The 18,566-nt window shown below is 48.6% G+C and overlaps 8 protein-coding genes across 8 annotated transcripts; 1 reads left to right on the top strand and 7 right to left on the bottom strand.

The window, feature by feature from the left end:
* Positions 1 to 657: 657 nt before the first annotated feature.
* Positions 658 to 2,789, bottom strand: N7477_003245 (uncharacterized protein; the record flags this gene model as incomplete). Its single annotated transcript, XM_056964908.1, has 2 exons — positions 658 to 2,357; positions 2,417 to 2,789. 2 exons carry the CDS (start codon positions 2,787 to 2,789, stop codon positions 658 to 660), a joined length of 2,073 nt encoding a protein of 690 aa, XP_056824861.1.
* A 569-nt stretch (positions 2,790 to 3,358) lies between these two features.
* Positions 3,359 to 4,240, bottom strand: N7477_003244 (uncharacterized protein; the record flags this gene model as incomplete). Its single annotated transcript, XM_056964907.1, has 4 exons — positions 3,359 to 3,715; positions 3,789 to 3,926; positions 4,003 to 4,031; positions 4,105 to 4,240. The coding sequence occupies 4 exons, from the start codon at positions 4,238 to 4,240 to the stop codon at positions 3,359 to 3,361; spliced, it is 660 nt and encodes a 219-aa protein (XP_056824860.1).
* Positions 4,241 to 6,298: 2,058 nt separating this feature from the next.
* N7477_003243 (SRPBCC domain-containing protein) lies at positions 6,299 to 6,865 on the bottom strand (the record flags this gene model as incomplete). The annotated part of the gene is made up of 2 exons (XM_056964906.1): positions 6,299 to 6,733; positions 6,803 to 6,865. 2 exons carry the CDS (start codon positions 6,863 to 6,865, stop codon positions 6,299 to 6,301), a joined length of 498 nt encoding a protein of 165 aa, XP_056824859.1.
* Positions 6,866 to 7,392: 527 nt separating this feature from the next.
* Positions 7,393 to 7,871, bottom strand: N7477_003242 (CVNH domain-containing protein; the record flags this gene model as incomplete). Its single annotated transcript, XM_056964905.1, has 3 exons — positions 7,393 to 7,433; positions 7,487 to 7,602; positions 7,654 to 7,871. 3 exons carry the CDS (start codon positions 7,869 to 7,871, stop codon positions 7,393 to 7,395), a joined length of 375 nt encoding a protein of 124 aa, XP_056824858.1.
* A 2,304-nt stretch (positions 7,872 to 10,175) lies between these two features.
* N7477_003241 (metallophosphoesterase family protein) lies at positions 10,176 to 11,585 on the top strand (the record flags this gene model as incomplete). Its single annotated transcript, XM_056964904.1, has 4 exons — positions 10,176 to 10,308; positions 10,383 to 10,840; positions 10,893 to 11,173; positions 11,228 to 11,585. 4 exons carry the CDS (start codon positions 10,176 to 10,178, stop codon positions 11,583 to 11,585), a joined length of 1,230 nt encoding a protein of 409 aa, XP_056824857.1.
* A 129-nt stretch (positions 11,586 to 11,714) lies between these two features.
* N7477_003240 (cation:proton antiporter) lies at positions 11,715 to 13,546 on the bottom strand (the record flags this gene model as incomplete). Its single annotated transcript, XM_056964903.1, has 6 exons — positions 11,715 to 12,200; positions 12,248 to 12,788; positions 12,842 to 13,013; positions 13,070 to 13,195; positions 13,251 to 13,457; positions 13,510 to 13,546. The coding sequence occupies 6 exons, from the start codon at positions 13,544 to 13,546 to the stop codon at positions 11,715 to 11,717; spliced, it is 1,569 nt and encodes a 522-aa protein (XP_056824856.1).
* Positions 13,547 to 13,908: 362 nt separating this feature from the next.
* Positions 13,909 to 15,285, bottom strand: N7477_003239 (amine oxidase, flavin-containing superfamily; the record flags this gene model as incomplete). The annotated part of the gene is made up of 2 exons (XM_056964902.1): positions 13,909 to 15,103; positions 15,128 to 15,285. The coding sequence occupies 2 exons, from the start codon at positions 15,283 to 15,285 to the stop codon at positions 13,909 to 13,911; spliced, it is 1,353 nt and encodes a 450-aa protein (XP_056824855.1).
* A 1,375-nt stretch (positions 15,286 to 16,660) lies between these two features.
* On the bottom strand, positions 16,661 to 18,476 carry N7477_003238 (Cytochrome P450; the record flags this gene model as incomplete). The annotated part of the gene is made up of 2 exons (XM_056964901.1): positions 16,661 to 17,921; positions 18,454 to 18,476. The coding sequence occupies 2 exons, from the start codon at positions 18,474 to 18,476 to the stop codon at positions 16,661 to 16,663; spliced, it is 1,284 nt and encodes a 427-aa protein (XP_056824854.1).
* Between the last annotated feature and the right edge of the window lie 90 nt (positions 18,477 to 18,566).

Below are 18,566 nucleotides of genomic sequence, written 5' to 3'. Positions count from 1 at the left end.
CCCAAAGTGAACAACCCTGAAAAAGCTGCCCCTAACGCGCGCATTCGATGGGGCTTAGCGTGCTGTGATCATTGCCTGATCGGGGTAAGAGGAGGAGGAGGATGATGCGAAAGTTGCTGGAGTGATGGGATTGGAGGGCGAGTTCGATATGGTGCATCGAGTATAGATCTCGATTCTACATGGCACTTGCAGCCCACAATTGCATTGTATTCATGCAGTCGATCGTTGGAAGTAGCATAGACTGTCTTTGTTAGCTTGGAGGCCGTTAATTTACACCCGGCACTAAACACACTACGGCACTTGACAGAGCGGCGCAGACCGTTGACAAATGTACCCCGGTGCTGCTTCTAGCTCACGGCCTCGGGTCCTTTCTTAACACTGTAGAATCCCTTGGTCGCATGAGGGTCATGAATCAATCTGAACCCCCGGCTACGCAGGTATACGCAAGGATCCAGGTTTTGGAACTCCCTGCCTTCTACCACAGGAATCTATTAACTGGTACGAACCCCTGAGGTCCGCCCTGATCCACGGAACCCACTCAGTGGGGAACTAATTTCCATGCCCTAATACGTTTGAAAAAAAAACATCATGTTATGCTTTTAGGTCGACGCCTGTACAATGTGGTAGATATTACAAACCCCCTCAACAATAAAAACTCTATAGCTTCTGTAGCAGGATCTTCGCTCCACTGCTCGTGGGTCCCGGCTTCTTCTCATCTTTGCCGGGCACTGACGCCTTTTCCAACGCCTTCTTGTTCTTCTTCAGTGTCTTGAGCAGCTCATCCTTCTTCGAGAAATCGTCCGATTCAGTCAGGGCGACAATCACGAAGGGGTTGGCGCCTGTGGCCCACTCCATCACCTCGTCACTGATCTGCTCGTACAGTAGATCGTGGAAATTGAGCGCTGGCTCGACCTTCTCCACGCTCTTAGTGGCGGGGTTGAAGCGGCCGCCCTGTACGAGCGACTTGAGCAGACGTCCAACGGAGGCAGAGTCGCGTGTCTCAGACTTGGTCTTAGCGGCCTGAGCCACACCTTGCAGGGCGGCGGTCTTGTCGCCATCAGCCTCGAACAACACCTCACCGATGAACTGGCATCCCATTGTAGTCTCCAAGAGGGTCTCGGCGCGGGCAGCAATGAATGCAAGCAGGGTGGGAGAGGCGGCCTTGACCAGCTCCAGACGACGGGTGGCGGGTTCTTTCTTGGAAGTTTCCTTGCGGATCTCACGAACCTCCTTGAGGACCTCCTGGTCCGCTTCGGGCAGAAGCCACTTGACACGTTCGCCAGCGAAGGGGTATAGAACTGCGATACGGGCGGTCAGGTCGTTGACCTGGTAGCACAACTCCTCGTTCCGGGTCTCCTCCGGATCGTTCTGGTTCAACAGCTCACTGAAGATAGACTTAGCGCTCAACTTAGTATCGTCCACAACTTCGTAGGCAGCAAGGAGAACCATGTGGCCGTTCAAATCACCAGCCATGGCCTTGATGGTGTCTCTGTAGAATCGTAGGAGCAGCTTGCGGTCCTTGGCGTTGGCGTAAGCCAGAGTCAGGGACATCAGGCGCGAGCCAGACTGGGTGAAGGCCAAGTTCTTGACCAGATCACCTTCTTCGTCGCCCTTGAGCAGCTCGATGAACTCGTTCGCTTCTGTGCTTCCGGGCTTGGTAGCGAGGAAGTATTGCAACATAGCGTCGTGCAGCATGGTGAAACCAGTGCTCTTCTTCTGAACCAACTGATTGATGAGCTCGTGCAAGTAGTTCATAATAGGGCCCCGCTTCTCGGGGTGAGCCTCCAAGATCTTGGGCAAGTCGGACGAGGGCTCCTTGTCCTCCTGGAAGATAACGAATTCGGCACCATACCACTCGCGCAGCAAGCGGGTCTTCTGAGCCTTGGTCGCAACGGTACGATAGATATCATCGAGAATCCACGACCCCTCCGGATGACGAATAAGGCGCCTGACATGGCCATAGAACTCGGGAATAATCATGTCACGGGTCTCGTTGTCACCATGCACAATCAGCTTGCCGACCAAGAATTTGGCGTAGCGGCTCTGTGCCAGCTCCTTGTAGCTGCCCTTCAACTCCTGTGCAATCTGCTTTCGCTGCTCGAGGTTGCCGTATTTAAGAGCAGTCTGGATGACTCGGACGGAGTCGTGCTTGAAAACAAAATCACGGACACGGCCGGTGACGATCTCGAACAGCTCACTGATGAGCTTCTTGCGGTCTTCAAGTTTGACGTGGGACTTGCGGCGCAGCTGCTCCCACAGCTTTTTCGAACGTGCGATCTGATCGGCATTGGGCTTGGCGGCCTTGCGCTCCTGCTGAAGCGCCTTTTGCTTGGCGTGGGACTCACGAGACGCATTGCCTGGAGGGGGTTTTCCTGTTAGCGGCTAGACTTGTAGACCAGTGGAAAGCGAAACATACTCTTCGCCTCGTCGGCAACCTTCTGGTGCTTGTTGTCCTGCTTGGCAGACTTCTCCTCCTCTTCCTGCTCGTCGCTCGCATCTTCCATGTCGACATCATCTTCCGGGCTCTCGTCAATAGCATCAAGGTCATCGTCGGAAATATCGTCGATATCGAAGTCGTCCTCGTCCTCATCATCGTCCTCAGAATCCTCCTGAACTTTCTTCTTGGGAGCCTTCTTCTTGTCTTCCTTCTTTGACTTGATTTCCTTCTTCGAGCTAGACTTCTTCACGGGCGCAGCGGTCTTGGACTTCGATACGGAGGCTGTCTTCGTCTTGCTCCGCTTTCCATTGCGATCTTCGGCCGCGTCGACGGGGCGTTTGACTCCAGCCATAATGAATATAATTCACGGCGACACTAGATTAGTGTCTGAACTGGAAATAGATTGAAAAGTTGGTTGGTGCCCGAGCTGAAATTGCTCGTGTTGCTGGAGGATAATTTTTTTGATCGCAGGCGGAGGAAGTTTTTTTGCCGCTGTTTGCTCGGTTTGCACTGATAAGGAGATTAGTCCCAGACGTTGGAGTAATACATTCGAATGCTACGATCATTCCATCATGCGAAATTGATCGGCTCTAAGTTGGTCACTTGAAGATCGTACGGGACTGTATCTATATGCAAATCCATGCAACGTCAATGCTAGCCATATTCTGGACACGATGTGGACTGAGTGGACATGACCTCGATATGCGACGATTACGCTCAGTCCACACGCAGATGAACAGAAAGGAATTAAGATTATACAAATGAAAGCCTTGCAATTCTCGTCACAGGAAATCACCCAGCGAGAGTCGGGGCTCCGAGGAAAAGGACTCGGCGGAAGACAATATGATGCGAATCAGACAAAGCAAAGGCAACCCGGAACGCCTCCCACGTATATCAGATCTCATCAACAGATGTCATGAATCATGAAAGCTCATTCCCTCTCTCGGCCACTGTAGGCGTTGGACCCTTCATGGCGCATAACTCTGAAGCCCCGCCGCTCTGCCCACGCTTCCTGCCGGGAATGTGGAATCCAAAGGAGGTAGACTTAGTACCGGATTGCGATGTATCGCTGTTATCACCAAATCGTGCGAAGATGCCCTTCTTCTTGGGTTTCGCCTCGTCGTTGAGCCCGACTTCTTCGAATTTCTCCTCCTCCATAGGGTCGGGCTTCTCAAACCGACCTGAAGACATGCCGGGCGAGCGGGAGAAGCGGGAGTCGAGAGATGTTCGGGAAGGGACGGCGTCGGCGTATGCGACGGGTGAAAGGGCGCAAATATCCTGTTCATCGTTAGAGGCTATCCCATCGTGTTTCCGTACTATCTAGACGAGTCGCACATGTCGGGGGACGTACAAATGAGCGGCGATAAGAGTCGAACGATTCACGCGATATAGAGAAGGGCTCGTTTTCGTCGACAAGGTCACGATGGTTCGATGAGCGTGTAGACCCTGGGTACCGGTGCCAGAAACTCTGCTTCTCGGGCGGCGAGGGCTGTTTCATGATTAGCCCATTCCTTTGGAGGGGTCGTGAATCGCATGACTGCGTTTCTTGGAAAGAGACACAGTACCGGAAGGTAGACACCGCTGTCATTGACGACTATCAGTGCACCGAAGTCAGCAAGATATACCTCAAGGCTCAGCGTAAGTCGACCATACCACTCAATTTGTACTCGTTCGGTTCACCATCGCAACTGCGACGAATCTCGATAGGGCGGGCGTGGGCGACAGATGATTCTCATCGAACCCATCGGCATCCCCACCATTGGCCTGGTTCTTCCGATTCAATAGATTTCGAAATTGAGGCATGATGAAGGGGTAAGATGGGTTTGAGAACTCCCCGGAATGGGAAGTTATGCAATGCAATGAATTCACATGATTTGGGTGGAGTAAGATACCACGCCAGGACCTCGTCCTACGTCATTATCATGAACTCCTCGGCAGTCAAGCAAGAAATCAATCCATGGCTGTATCGTATCGACCAATGATCTTGTAACGCTTAGACTCCTGTACAACTTTTGCATTGCATCTTTCGATTTGACCGAGTTCCTGGCTCCACCTCCTCGAACTTTGAAGATGTGTGGGGATTTGGTCTGTTCCGGGTCAGGGACAGAGTACGTGGACATTACCCTATCGATCTTACATTTCCTGCCGTGACAGCCTTTCTCATGAATTTCCAGGGCATAACCTTCAAATTTGTAGATACACACCGATAGGCCCAGATCGAAGATAAGTTCAACTGTAGTGAGGTTCGGCGAGCGTAACCAAAGTGGACTGACTCCGGTCAGCCACCTCACAACAGAGCGATTGAGAGCTTTTATATCTAGGCTCGCTTCGGGAAGTCTCTGGATTATCAATTATGTTACCACCGAGATGAGGAATCCGTGACTTTGCCATGATTCTCGCAATGTCTCGTAGATATGCCACGATGATTACAAAGGGGGGCCCGAGGCTTCGTCCCTCGTATAGGCTGCATATGTCGATTTGAAAGGAAAAAAAAGAGTTGCTAGTCTATTAATCCGAGAACGGCTCCTTAAGACCAAGTTTTTGAATAGAATCAGGAAGCCTCTTGCGGCTGCTCACCTTTTTGAGTTCATGTTTTGGAGCTCGGACAGCCCAAGCTCTTTATTCGATTTGTGATTTTCCTTTCGAGAGCTTCATACTTGTTGATTGGGTCGTGGAAAGTGTCAATAGCTTGTATTTACCTGGCAAGTCCTGTAAATGGGCATATAAATATTCCAGCAAAGCCTTCGGACAGAATGGCCATCAGAGCCTATCCTTTTTGGAATGTGCCATCGCGTAGAGAAGTTGCTACCTCTGGAAAGCCCTACAGGGCTCTCCTCTTACAGTCAAGCACCAAGAAATTCACGCAAAATGGAAATTGCAATACGCGAATCAAACCAGAATATTGTACGGTCGCGGTGAGAAACCCAATTTCAGGGGTCACCACTACTGAGCATGATGAAGGTTCAATACTGTGGGGAAGAGTAGACTGCCAAGAAAGAAAACAATGGAAGTGTAACATATACCTAATTAGACAGAGAAATAATTATCTGTCATGGATAACCTAGTGGGAGAGTCACCGCTAAGACGGCAACCTTGCTTCGGCGCAAGCCAGCGGGTACTGGTGCCTGGTTCGAATCCTGGGTTCGACACTTCACTCGTGCGAGTAATCCACGACGCTGGGGGTCGCTAAGCCATGGAGTCTACTGTTCAGGATAGCAATATCGCAGACGAGTCTCCAGCCTGGGATGGCGATGCCAGAATACACCGTCCCGTACAGGGAAGCTGGCTGTTGGTGTTGCAACTGCATCTTCTTTTTTGGTTGTTCTTTTTTCACTTCCCGCACCCTCTTCACCCTCTCTGTCAAGCACCCAATTTCCCCTTACTGTTTCCGCACCACAATCGATCCTCTAAGTTGCAAGTTGCATCCGCGTGAAAGTGAGCCGCTCGAGAACCCTGCTATCCGGCAATTGAGCTATGCGGACGATCGCTGCTTTCTCTTGAATAAGCTGAAGAGTCTCGACCGAAAGTCTTGACGAAGAGTGGATGCCAGGTTTGGCGGCCAAATTTGGGGGCTGTTACAGGGACCCTGTCCGTCTTATTTTCCAGTCCGACCGTAATCCTGCCAACCTCATAACTTTTGGAAAGTAGAGCCTCACGGTAACAGAAAATATAGTATTGATGGGAATCTTGGAAACAATTAATCAGCTCAACAAAGACAAATCTATGGAATAAAAATGTTCAAAACAAATGACAACAGTGCTTCAGACGGGTGTGTGTGTGTGGAAATAACACCCGGTTTGCAGGTAAACCCCCTTGGGCCGATCAAAACGCCCCTAGTGCCAATCCTAGTGTCAGTCACACCTAAGAAGCTTCGGCGCGAGCCTTGAGGTCGCGGTGGAACTCGTCAAAGTGAGTCTTCATCTTCTTGCCCAGCAGTGATGGACTCATCATCCAGGCCATTAGACCCTTCAGTTCCTCCGATTGCGTGAAGATAGTGGCCGTTCCATCCTTGATAGGCTCGATGTGGAATTTATGAAGACCGGCGATGGTGAAGACGGGTGGGCCCTGCCACGAGAACAAGTCTTCAGTGTTGGACTGGACATTGTGATCAGCGCTTCGCCTGGGATGGAAATTGAGTTCCCCTACCTTGATTTCGGCAATAAATTTGAAGTTCTCAATGTTGACTTCGACCTTGTCGCCATCGGTAAGCATTTGAGCGGTCTTATCCTTTTCTTGGATTTCGATCCCTTTGATGAAATCGGTGTGCCATTCTGGGTATGCCGAGAAGTTCAGGAGCTTTATGTGCGTATTTTGTTAGTCCTGTGTTCGTAGCTTTCTAGGTGTCTCTGATGATCCGTAACTTACAATTTCCCGCACCTTCGCAGGCGGTGCCGCGATCTCGATAGAGCTTTCGTTCTTGAAGGGCATCTTGTCTCGAACTGTGAATATGGATTTTTGAAGGTTCGAAAGGACGAAATTTAGGGAAAGGGGTGAGACCTAGTAATGAAGTAGTGCGTGCGCCCAAGCCGTGTTGCTTATCCTGCATGACCCCGCCCGAAGGACCCATATCATAGGCCTAAATGATCTTCATAACCTTAGATTGTGCCTTTTGGCCACGAGTTTCAAATGGGGCCGAGAATGAATCCGTGTCGGCGATTGAAATAGATTTATGCGTTGTATTGAACTGAGTAGTAACGACTTGCTTCATTCAAACATATACTAACTAGTACTAATCAGTAATCAAATCATGGATTATCGTATCGTGGGTTGATGGCGTCCATTCCGATGTCATAGATAACGAGCGTGATCGCATTAAAATCATCTCTTCATGTATCCCTCCGCCAAGGTCAACTTCTCTTTCAGCTTTGGGGGTTTCTTTGACGGCCCCCGCGTTTATTTCATCACCTGGGCTATCCAACTGTTCTTGATTCTCAGGGCTTGATCGAGAGCTTGGCCTAGCAGCTCAGCTCGCCGTGGTTGTTGCTGATGCACTTGTCTGTAAGAATCGGGCTGTTAGCTGGTTCTAGATGGAGTGTCCGAACGACTTACTCAAGTCAATCGTTGTGGGAACATAGCTGTGGCTCTGGTCAACGTTGCGGCATTGGCACTGATATTCGGTATATCCGATCATGACACAATTGATGCAGGAATCCTGGTAGTTCCCGCTGTGAAATTTGTTAGATCTGAGCTCGCTGAAAGTTATATAGAAGGCTTACTTCGATCCACACTGGAGGGAGCCCTTGTGGTTCTTGAGGCACCGGTTCAGATCAATGCTTGTTTCGCGCAGTTGGCCATTCTCAAATTCCTGGCACTCAGCGGTGAGCTCAGAGCCATAGCCCTCAATAGAGCGGCAAGTGTTGGCGAATTTAGATGCGGCAGACACCACGATCGCGAGAAGCGAGAAGAGGGCGATGTTCTTCAGGAAGAATTGCATGTTGATGGATGCGTACGATGGAGAACAAAAAAATACGATTCTCAACTGATGCTGATGCTGGTGCTGCTCGAGAAATGAGTTTGCGGGAACAGCGTCCTTGTATTTATATATACCAGAGGTGGTGCTAAGCCCTCAGAGCGTCTGGTGGCTCGGGATCACTCAGAATGGACATGGTAATGATGCCTCAAGTAGCAGGGAACAGAAGAGCTACGATGGCTCCTTGCGTGGCTTGGAAATCCCGCATCTGGAAAAATTCTACGTCGATTTTTGATACTTGAGGTCATAATGCATTTTTTCTTTGGTTGTGACGTTTTTTTCGCGTTTAGTCGTCCGAATCAAACCTTGGCTGTCTTAGCTTTCTCCGCAGCGTTCAGAGTACAACCGGTAACTGAGGCCCTGATTTGCTTGATGATGAAGTTTCTATTGAATGAATATGTTCACCACCAAGAGAGAATGTAGCAGAAACAGCTTGTCAGAAGCCCGATATTTCGCATATTTATAACGAAGGACGAGAGGTAGATAGCTGGTTAACCAGGACGTGCCAACTACAACTTCAAACAACTGACCTACTCACCGAAGATAATAATTTCTAGCATCACATGCGCTTGTCTCACTAGTGCTCCACAGAAAGCATGGCGGTGTATCTGAGATCCACTTGAGTCAGGCGTGGATCACACATGCCGATCTCGAAAGTCACTGCAAGGGACACATTCCACACGAGCTCAGGACTACTGGGCCCACTACGTACTGCATCCTTCAGACAGTACCAATTAAATTTCAGGGTGCTTTCCTGCATACTACCGTTCGAGTCATCTAGACCGATTGAGGTCAACAACGCGGGCTTCGCTGCAGGGAACTCCAGCCTTGCGCTTCCCCAGCATCTTCCACGCTCCCACCCATGACAGGAGACTGCAGTCTAAATCAACTAAACTTACTTATATCTATGTGACGTTCTGTTGATCTAACTGAGTAGCCCCTTGATCCACTCATTCATGGGTTTTCACTTCATGTGAGATGGGGAATATCCCGCCGACCATAGTCAGGATTATAGTCACTGCTGATCACGATCCATCACATCTTTAAGAAGCCGAGATAACCAAGCAACTTAGCACAGCGACTGCTTGTAGGATGTGAGGAGTGAAATTGCTCGGACGATATCAGCCGACTGAAGTCCAACAGCGCCCAGCCCTCGCGTGTCTGTTCTCAAACAAGTTTATGTAACCGAAATAGCAATCCCATCGGTTCCATCACAAAGTAGGGATAGAGCAGCTCCGAGACCTAGGTGGAAACAGCTAGAGCGTGCTTTCTGCGTGTTCTTCCCACTACTGAGGTTACACTTCATAGAGGCGGGATTCCATGGACCTTGCTGTTCAGGCGTGTTGAACGGGTGGATTGCCTTCATCTCCAGCTTCACGACCCTTCTACCTACTGAAGATAGGCTTTGCATAGGTAGCTTCACATATGTCCTTTTGAAACATAGGCTTTGTTGAAAGTCCTCGAGGTAAGTGAAGGAGAATCTATACGAATCGGTTTCAGCATGGAGGAAGACGTGATGAGGTCTTGCGCTTCGGAAACAGATTCTTCCAGTCAATAGCTCCTCGGCCAACGAGGCAGTGTCTGCGATCATATCCACATCCACAGTCAGCCTTGGTCACTTCGTGTCTGGCCTAATATATCTCCAAGTGATGTGCGATACAGAGGCGTTCAACGCACTGTAGTTCTGGGAAGAGAAGCGATTACCACGAAACCTATGTATTAGACTTCGAGTATGACTGCAGGTCTCAGTCCTTTTGTGAATCTTGGCTCTGAAGCATAGAGCCAGCACCATCCACATTTCAGTCAGGTACTCGTGAAATCCATCAGGGTCAACGCCTAGTCCCTTGGAACTTGAAAAAGGGGTGTGATTTGTCTCAGTTTAGAGTGCGGGGTAATTTAGCCCGATCATGTTGCAAATCAGTGCGATCCACGGGTGGAATCGCCCGAGAACTCCTTTACGGGCAGAGTAACGAGGGAAAAGATAGATAAAGATTGAGATATCGCTACTTTAGACTGGAAAGGACTCAATTCCGATGTATTTGAAGGTACGGAGACCCTCAAGTCGATGATGGATCGACGATCCTGGCGGGGCCGGGGGGGGTTGTTCATTTCCGGGCCCGGTCCACTTTAAGACCCCGACGGACACCCCTAGCTGGGGAGTGTCTGCCCTGGATTCTTTTTCATGACGTGCGTGACTTGAGCTGTTCAGCTTCCAGTAGCATTTGCAACCATTTTCGGTCATAAAGACGAGTCTCCCTAGCTTTCATCATGTCGAGCTCAACCCCAAACCAGTACGTCATGGCCCCAGATCGCCATGCGGAGGTGAGCGACCGGACTCTCAGATTCTCCAAGGATGGAACTTTTCAGATCTCAGTCTTTGAGGATTTACATTTCGCTGAAGGTACTTTCCAATCTTCAGCTTTAGGTGCAGGTTGCACCACTCGGGTCGAGTATGCTGACCGCGTTCATGTGCAGATGCTTCAAAGGATGTCAAGTCCAAAGGAGTGATGAAATATGTCCTTGAAAAGGAATCTCCGGACTTGGTAGTGATTAACGGAGACTTGGTCTCTGGTGAATTCACAAAAGCTTCGACTTCCAGCGAATATGTCCACGACGTCGTGTCTCCCTTGGTCGACAAGGGCATCCTGTGGGCTTCGACCTATGGTAATCATGACTCGAACACGAACCTCTCTCCCCGACTGGACGTTTATGACCAGGAGAAGCAATACTCAAACAGCCTGACTCAGAGGCAAGTCCTTGCATCCAAGGCTGGAATCACAAATTATTATCTGCCCGTCTATTCCCACCGGGCCCAGGAGAGCAGCACCCCAGCACTCATTTTATGGTTCTTCGATTCAAAAGGTGGCAGCTATGCCACGAATCGCGATAAAGATGTCAACTCTGGGCTCAGGGGTGACTGGGTGGATGAGTCCGTATGACACTGCCCACTCCAATGGTTCGATTCACAAATTGATTGAAGTACAGGTCATCGACTGGTTCGTGGAGGCCAAAAAGAACTTATCAGCCGAATATGACCAAACTATTCCTTCGCTCGCATTCTTCCATATTCCCTCACACGCCATGCTCAAATATCAAGAAGACGGATTCGACGCCTCGCGAACTCCGGGAATCAACGGTGAAAAGGTGGTCTCACAGGGGTCCATGGACACTGACTACTCAGGACAAGACCGCCGATTCATGGAGGCTCTTCTGAATACCACCGGTTTGATGGCTACTTTCAGTGGTCATGACCACAAGAATGATTGGTATGTTCCTATAGCACCAGGTAGAATTTGCGAGCCCATTGCTGATTTGTGCAGGTGTTTCAAATGGGATGGTCACACTGTTGATCAGGACCTGAAGGGAAACGGAATTAATATGTGCTACGGGCGGCATACTGGATACGGAGGCTATGGTGATGCGACTCGTGGTGGACGTCAGATCCTCTTAGACGAGGAGACTATGGATGATGAGATTAAGACCTGGATTCGCTTGGAAGATGGCACCATTTCGGCACCGGTCACGCTCAATGCGACATATGGCCAGGATAAGTATGCGAAGGTCAACCATAAGAGATCCTTGGACACATCGGCTGCATCTGGGCTGCATGACCACTCGGCTTTACTTATGATAATGTGTCTCTGGCTTTCGATATCGGTGATGTTCTGGAGACGTTAATTGGAGTGTTCACGAACATGCCAAATATGTACAGGATAATTGAATCTCACGCTTAAACAAGCAAAAGCCGTTGAAAACACCAACATTTTGCATGAGTCTCCTGATTTTCATTCTTCATTTCATGTTTCTCTAGACGTGATGATTATCCACTATGCCCACCGTTTCTTGTCTGCCGCTCATTCCTGCTTCCTGAAGTCCCCAGGCACTCTTACCAATTTTCTTGCCGTAAAACTTGACCAAGTAGCCCACTGTGACAGGGCCCACGATGGTGTTGAGAAGGATGGCCCATACAGCGGTGATGAACCCTTCTGTACTCACATAATTTGTCTCATTATACCCGATCTCTACAATCAATAACCCAATCTCTCCTCGTGCTACCATTGCGGAGCCGAGAAGGAGCCCAGCAAGCGAAGCTGAGCCATAGTCGCCTTTCTGATCTACCGCAACTGGGGTGTCGCGCGTTGCTTCGGAGCTGTTTCTCTTTTCATGAGTTTCATGGGAACTTTCGCTTGGCGTAGGGTTGTGGGAGAGTTGTGAGGCTTCGATGATTTTCGGGAGCCGATAAACTCGAAGATGGGAATCCATACTCCAACAATAAACTATGAGATTTATAAGCTATGACTTGTTGGGGGGGGAGGAACTGAAAGGTAGGAGTCACTCACCTTGGCAATTGCCATGAGAAGTGAGAAGAGAATTCCTCTCCAGATTCGTTTCCCAGTCCAGAGTCCTACAAAAGGAATTGCAAAACCAATGCTGGCAAAGAACAGTGGCTCCATCAGATACTTTTGTGTATCCAACAAATATAGCTCAAAGGTGTGCATGAAGGTCGGACTCCTGTTAGGATCTTGCTCACCCTCCTCACGACTCATGACCACGAAGGGGCCATCCGGATGCTTGCTGGGGAGATAAGTGAGGAATGCGCCGGCGAGGAAGGCGCCAAAGAGGACAGACGTTCCGGCATATGCTGCAATGCTGATGAATGCAGATAGTACCAAGACCATAAGAATGATATTGGAGACATGATCATACTTGGCGAATGCATGCTCGATCCAGCGGCGAAAGATTGGCGCGAATACCCATTTCGTGAGGATAGGTGTTAGAATTGCCATGGCTACTGACGCCACGATCGGGCGACCGATGATCCAACCGAGGCTGGTGTGACCTGAGTCAGGGCCAGATAATTCACCCAAATCATGGATGACACTAGGATATTCTGTTAGCTCTATAGAGACGACAATTGAGAGAAGTACACGTACCTTGCTAATACCAGCCCCACAACGTCGTCAATCACAGCCGCACTCACAAGAATTGAGCCAACCCGCGTCTGAGATAGGTCGACCTCTTTTGCAGCGGAGGATATTACTGAGAAAGTGGTGCCTAACGAGGTAGCCGAAAGTGCAGCTCCAATAATGAATGTCTCGACAGCGCCTGATTGATGTCAGAACAAAGGAGCTTAGAAGCAAGATTCCGAGATGCAAACACACTGTATCCATATCCTAGATAAAGCAATAAATAAGAAAAGGCGATTGGGATTGTGACGCCCGTCGCAGCTCCTAACACACTGGAGAGGAAATTTTGCTTCAAAAGATCTAGCCGTATTTGAAGGCCGCCTTTAATCATTGTCAGCAGATATTTTATGAGCACACTCTTTTCGACTTGACTTACCTTCGAAAATGATCAAAATCAAACCAACATATCCAATCGCGAGGAATGTCTGCTGCCACGGGCCTTCGAGAATATCGGCTAATGGTTTCCCATAAATAATGCCAACTGCAATTTGGCCAATAATGCCAGCACGAATGATTTTCGCAGAAAACCACTCTGCCAATGACAAGAAAAAGAAAAACGAGATAATTATCAAGATCTGTACAACTGCAATTCACTGTCAGTCTAGGTGTAACATCGGCATGTGGCTATTACTTACTACCAGGCTCGTGGTATGCAAGGAAGCTTCCTGCCATGACAAGACCTCGCAGAGATTGTGTCCAGTCCTGACAGATATGAAGAAAAAAGATTGAGCTATCCGCTGGAAAAAAAAAAAAACTCTTCTTCAGCACCAATGTCTGGGCACTTTCTTGGGCTTCTTGGCCATTGATGTCTATGACGTCGCGTCACGTGTTGTACGCCAGTCCCATGGAAAGTCGTCCATTTGCGTAAGTCATGAGAGTAAACAACTGTAGGAAAATATCATAAGAACAAATAATATGAGATTCAAGGTAGAAGGATGATTCAGATTGCCCGTATGTGAGCTGGCTTTGTGATGGCATAAAAACCATTCATCCCGATCCAAAACTCATACTAATCGACAAATACTAGGCCGATACTATTTCATCAATTCCGGCAACACGTAAGATTCAGTGTAATTCCAAATCATGGATGAATCCTGTGTGTGGAAAGCAGCTCCAGTGTACCATGTGTTTCGATGGCCCTGCAACGAGTAAAGGTCTTCGTAAAACCCATTCGCAATCTTGTCTCGGGACACCGTCAATTCGAACGGAGTATGACTCTTGTATGCCACAAATTCTGGTTCGCCAGCTACCTGATCAGCGTATCCGTTTGCTTGCAATTTCTTAATGTAAGAGAGGATCTCAGCCTGAACGAAGTCGTCGGAGACACTATGCGGGCTACCGTACTTGATATCAAAAACTCCCTCGATTGCCGTCGCGAAGATGGTGTAGACTCCGGGCAGCTTAGGCAGGCTGTATGGGGTATCAGAGCTCACCGAGTAGGAAGTGAAATTTTCTGGGAGCCCAGTGTTCTTGACCAAGGATGTGTAGTAGCCAGTGTTGTCAAATTCGCCGAAGAGATTAGCCTCGCGCGTGTCGAGATTCAAATGGTTCATATTATTGAGGTTCTGCGGGATGGCAATCAACAGCTTCTTCGCTATCACAACTTGAGTGCCAGTAGGTGTTTCGATATCGAGCTCGATTCCGTGGTCATCTCTGCGTTGTGTAGATACCACTTGACCGTTGAAAAGTACATCGGACCCAAGAACTTCTGTCGCCTGATCATAAATCTTGTAGTTGTCCGAGCTTGTTGTGACCAAGAACCCAGTCGAGATATCTTGGATGATGTCCAGTCCGAAGTTTTTGAACACATATAGTGTGGGCTGAGTCAGGAAGTCGCCAAGACCCTGGCCATATGTGAAGATAGCGTAGGCCGCATTCCCAATCGCGGGATATTTGACAAGGAACTGGCCGAATGGCAACAATAAGTCTTCGGGAATCGGGTCGGGAAGGAAGAATCCTTGCTCGACGCTTGGATACTTGGCCAGTTGCTTCGCATATGCAACCAGTCCTTCACTGGGATCGGGGCGCTCGTACTTGATGGACTGAGCGGATGAGTTCAAGTAGTTTGCAGCAGATGAACCAAAACTTGGGACCGCAATAGTCCATGATACATTCAATCGATCGAAGTAGTTCTTGACTAATTGCTGATTATGGAAGATCTCGACACCGTAGTCCACCGTTACCCCAGTCGCAGGATCCACGTACGTGTTGGTATGACCACCCAGAATACTTTTTTTTCTCAATTAGAACAACTGATCTCCCTTCATCGCGAAGTCTGATAGCTGCAAAGGTACCCGCAGCTCCGCACCTATGATGGCAATATCACGAGTAATAGGTGTTTTATGGCATTGACCAAAAGGCACATGGGAAACGAAAAGAGTAAACACAAATTTGAGCACTGCGCGAGACATCTTGAACCTCTCACAAGTACCAGGTTTCCGTCAACCTGGGGAGATACCTGTTCAAGAAGAATGCGAGCTGATGAAGTAGGATTCACTTCATAGTCCCCTCAGTAAGTCGTGTAACACTACTTCAATTCCAAGGTTCGTTTGCTGATTCAATTCTTTTGATGGCATAAAGAAGCGATACGGCTAGTATTTGATTTGTTGTCTCGGAGCTAGATCCACAATCTTGCCCCTGCATACGTGGCATTGCTCATGCATGGTGATCGTGGCTGCTCCGGATTGTCGGCCCCACATCATCATATACATTCATTGGCCTTTAAAAGCGATTCAAAATCCGAGACTGCAGCCATTTATTGCGGTCACCAATCCGAAGAACGAGAAGGCTCCATGGTAGAGACAACGCGTGCATGATCTTACGTAGGTTCGGCGGTTAAGCTATCTGATTATCACGGAATTGAGGCGGTAGCCAAATTTTCGATCCAAAATCACTGGTCTAGGCCTGAGTAGCGATAATAACTTAGGCGGATTGCCCCATCGCAAAATGGGCCTTTTTAAGCAAGAACCATCTTTGTAGATTGCCGGATCAGTAATTGGGATACCGGGAAAGCTAGAAAGGCCAGTGCTTATTATATTCGATGAAACGCCGAGGCGGATGATTGCGTTCTTGAGTGAACGTCAACTCATGTGAAGGCTCCTTCATGTAGGCGTCGGCAAAGGCCCAGACCCCCCCAAGTAAATGAGTGGTAACTGAGCGAGACTCACTTCGGATTCCGACAGATCGATGCCGAAGTCTGACTCAGAGAAATTGGTCGACTTTCAGTAAGAAAACGCTTTATTTACGTTATAGGTGCCCTGCTGTATGATGGGCACAGGAGTGCCCCAAACAGTGAGTGTGAAGGGATGAGAGGATACCACACGAAGAATTGCTTCATATTACAAGTTACTCTAGTCATTAACTACATACGAGCGAAGTAATATTGAGCCTGAAAGGATTGAAAAGAAGGGAAGTCATGGCGAATTCTTCGCGGGGCTGTTTGGTGCATACCGGGCCTTGGACCATTCAGAATGTAAGAGTTAGCCTCCCGGAGGTAGCATAGTGTGGAAGTGCAACTTGCTCATACGTTTATTGCAGTATCATCAAAGCCTGCAGCGGGAGTTGATATACATAATCAAGCTTGACCGGAGAAGTTGGATTAGATAACAATAAAAATCTGAAGAAATCTTGCTTCATATAAAGAGCAGAGGGGACAGAAATCCATGAAATTTAGAAGTGGCACTTCCAATACTACTATCTACTTACAAGCGTCTCTTGAAGACTAGTTGGCATCCATCCTGATCAGAGTTAGTGCATGTCAACACGAAGAAAACATAAGTGTATCGCTCAAGTCCTTACCATTGGGAAAAGTGTCGCAAAAACCCTGATTTCTTCTGACTGCGGTGTGGCATGATGCTCCCAGTCAAGCTCAAGTGCTGCCTTACCTATCATAGCAGCCATGGAAAGTGGCACATATCTTCTTGCGAGGCAATCATGAGCCCCAGCGCCGAATACAAGCCAATTTTTGGTGTGTGCTTCGGCATTTCCAGAGATCCATCTATCGGGATCGAACACATTTGGATTCGGGTAGGCTTCTGGATCATGTAAGGCCGGGTAACAGGATGGAATGATCATAGAGCCCTTGGAGACGGTGTAGTTTGGCGTGACAGGGAAATCCCTTGTTGCGAGGTAAGGTACAAAGATGACCGGTGGTCTGTGGCGGAGGATCTCTTTAATGACAGCGTTCGTGTAAGTGAGTGACTCTAGCATCGGCAAATCAAACGACTTGTACTTGTCACCACCTCGGGCGGCCAAATTCTCTTCCCGCAACCGGTCGAGTACATCGGGCCTTTGGGCGAGGATTTGGAACAGCCAGGTTGAAGCACTGCTGGAGGCATCTTGAGATGCAAACAAGAAGGTGAACAATGTCTCTCCAATCTCTTCATTTGAGAATTCTCTGATCAGATTGGATGGTTTCTCGACATCCTTTTCACCCGCCGCGATTCTCTCGCGATATTGATTTGACTCCATCATGTGAAGCACCCAATGATCGACAATACAAGTCGGTTTTGAGCCTAAGGCCATTTTCTCTTTGCAGACCGCGGCGCATTTTGCGAATTCAATGTGTACTGCTTCAGCCGCCCTCTTTCCCAGCCAGCATTTGGTAAACGGAACGTATATCGAAAGGGGGATGTTGACGAGCTCGAGAGCAGCAGTAGCCACGTAGAAGTCTTCAGTGATATTCTTAACGGCGTCTTGAGAGATGTAGTCTCCAAAGAAAGTGCGACAGGAAATGGCGCAGTTGATTTCTCTGAACAATGTCATGAACTCTTTGGGCTGTCCTTGATTTGCCTGACTAGTCGCAACAAACTTCTCGAAGTAGTCGCTGAACACTTTTTCTTGAACTGGGAGGTAACTTGAAAGAGCTCGATTGGTGAAGAGAGGTGTGAGCCCCCTTCTATACTCGGTGTGGGCTTTGCCTTGGAGGAAAACCCAAGCCTTTTCGCCTAGAATGTCTTTCGCGATCGGTACGATGCATGGCTCAGCATAGGTGGGAGATTTGAAAATTTTATGCGCTATGTCTCGATCGGAAGCGAGAACCACAAATCTGATGCGAATCCTGAGGTTAGCTAAATCTGCTTTTCACGCACGGTGATTTGAAGAAAAAATACTTGTGAAAAACGGATACACAACTGAGAGGCCCACTCGCCCACTGTGCGAGGTATGACTCGAACTTTGGGTCTATCGCCTGAATGAATGGTCCTATAAGGGGGATCTTGAACGTAGGACCAGCGATGGAACCCTTTCGCTTGAGGTAGACGACTAGAAAGTGAGTGAGCCGATGTCTCCTATTGAGGTGAAGCTCCTAGTTACCTTGATCATAGATGACGAGACTAATCAGAAAAGTCACAAGATACTGCCAGGTAGACCATCCCGTCAAAATATCCGGGAGAGTGATTTGCAATTGAGATGTGCTAAATTCTTGTGTTTGTAAGGACTCGGGCCAAGCGCTGGAGACGTTGGCAATTTCAGAAGCCATTATTTGAGCCTTGAAATAGATAGGAGAATTATCAAAACTTTTCACCCTAACTGTTAGGAAACGGGCTCCTAATATATTGCTCCTAATATATTATATTGACTGCACCAATCCTTCTCGTTCCATGTTACACACAAATCTCCTCATTGGGACTAGGGGGAATCGAGGCCGCGGCGTCTAAGCTTGTTCAGGCCTAGCCTCACTAAGCTTGGATTC

The sequence above is a fragment of the Penicillium maclennaniae genome (assembly GCF_028827695.1).
Source record: "Penicillium maclennaniae strain IBT 15551 chromosome Unknown utg000003l:1.0-5670915.0:1.0-5674809.0, whole genome shotgun sequence".
Lineage (NCBI taxonomy): Eukaryota > Fungi > Ascomycota > Eurotiomycetes > Eurotiales > Aspergillaceae > Penicillium > Penicillium maclennaniae.
Note: the sequence above shows the minus strand (reverse complement) of the source record. Positions and strands in the feature narration are given on the sequence as shown.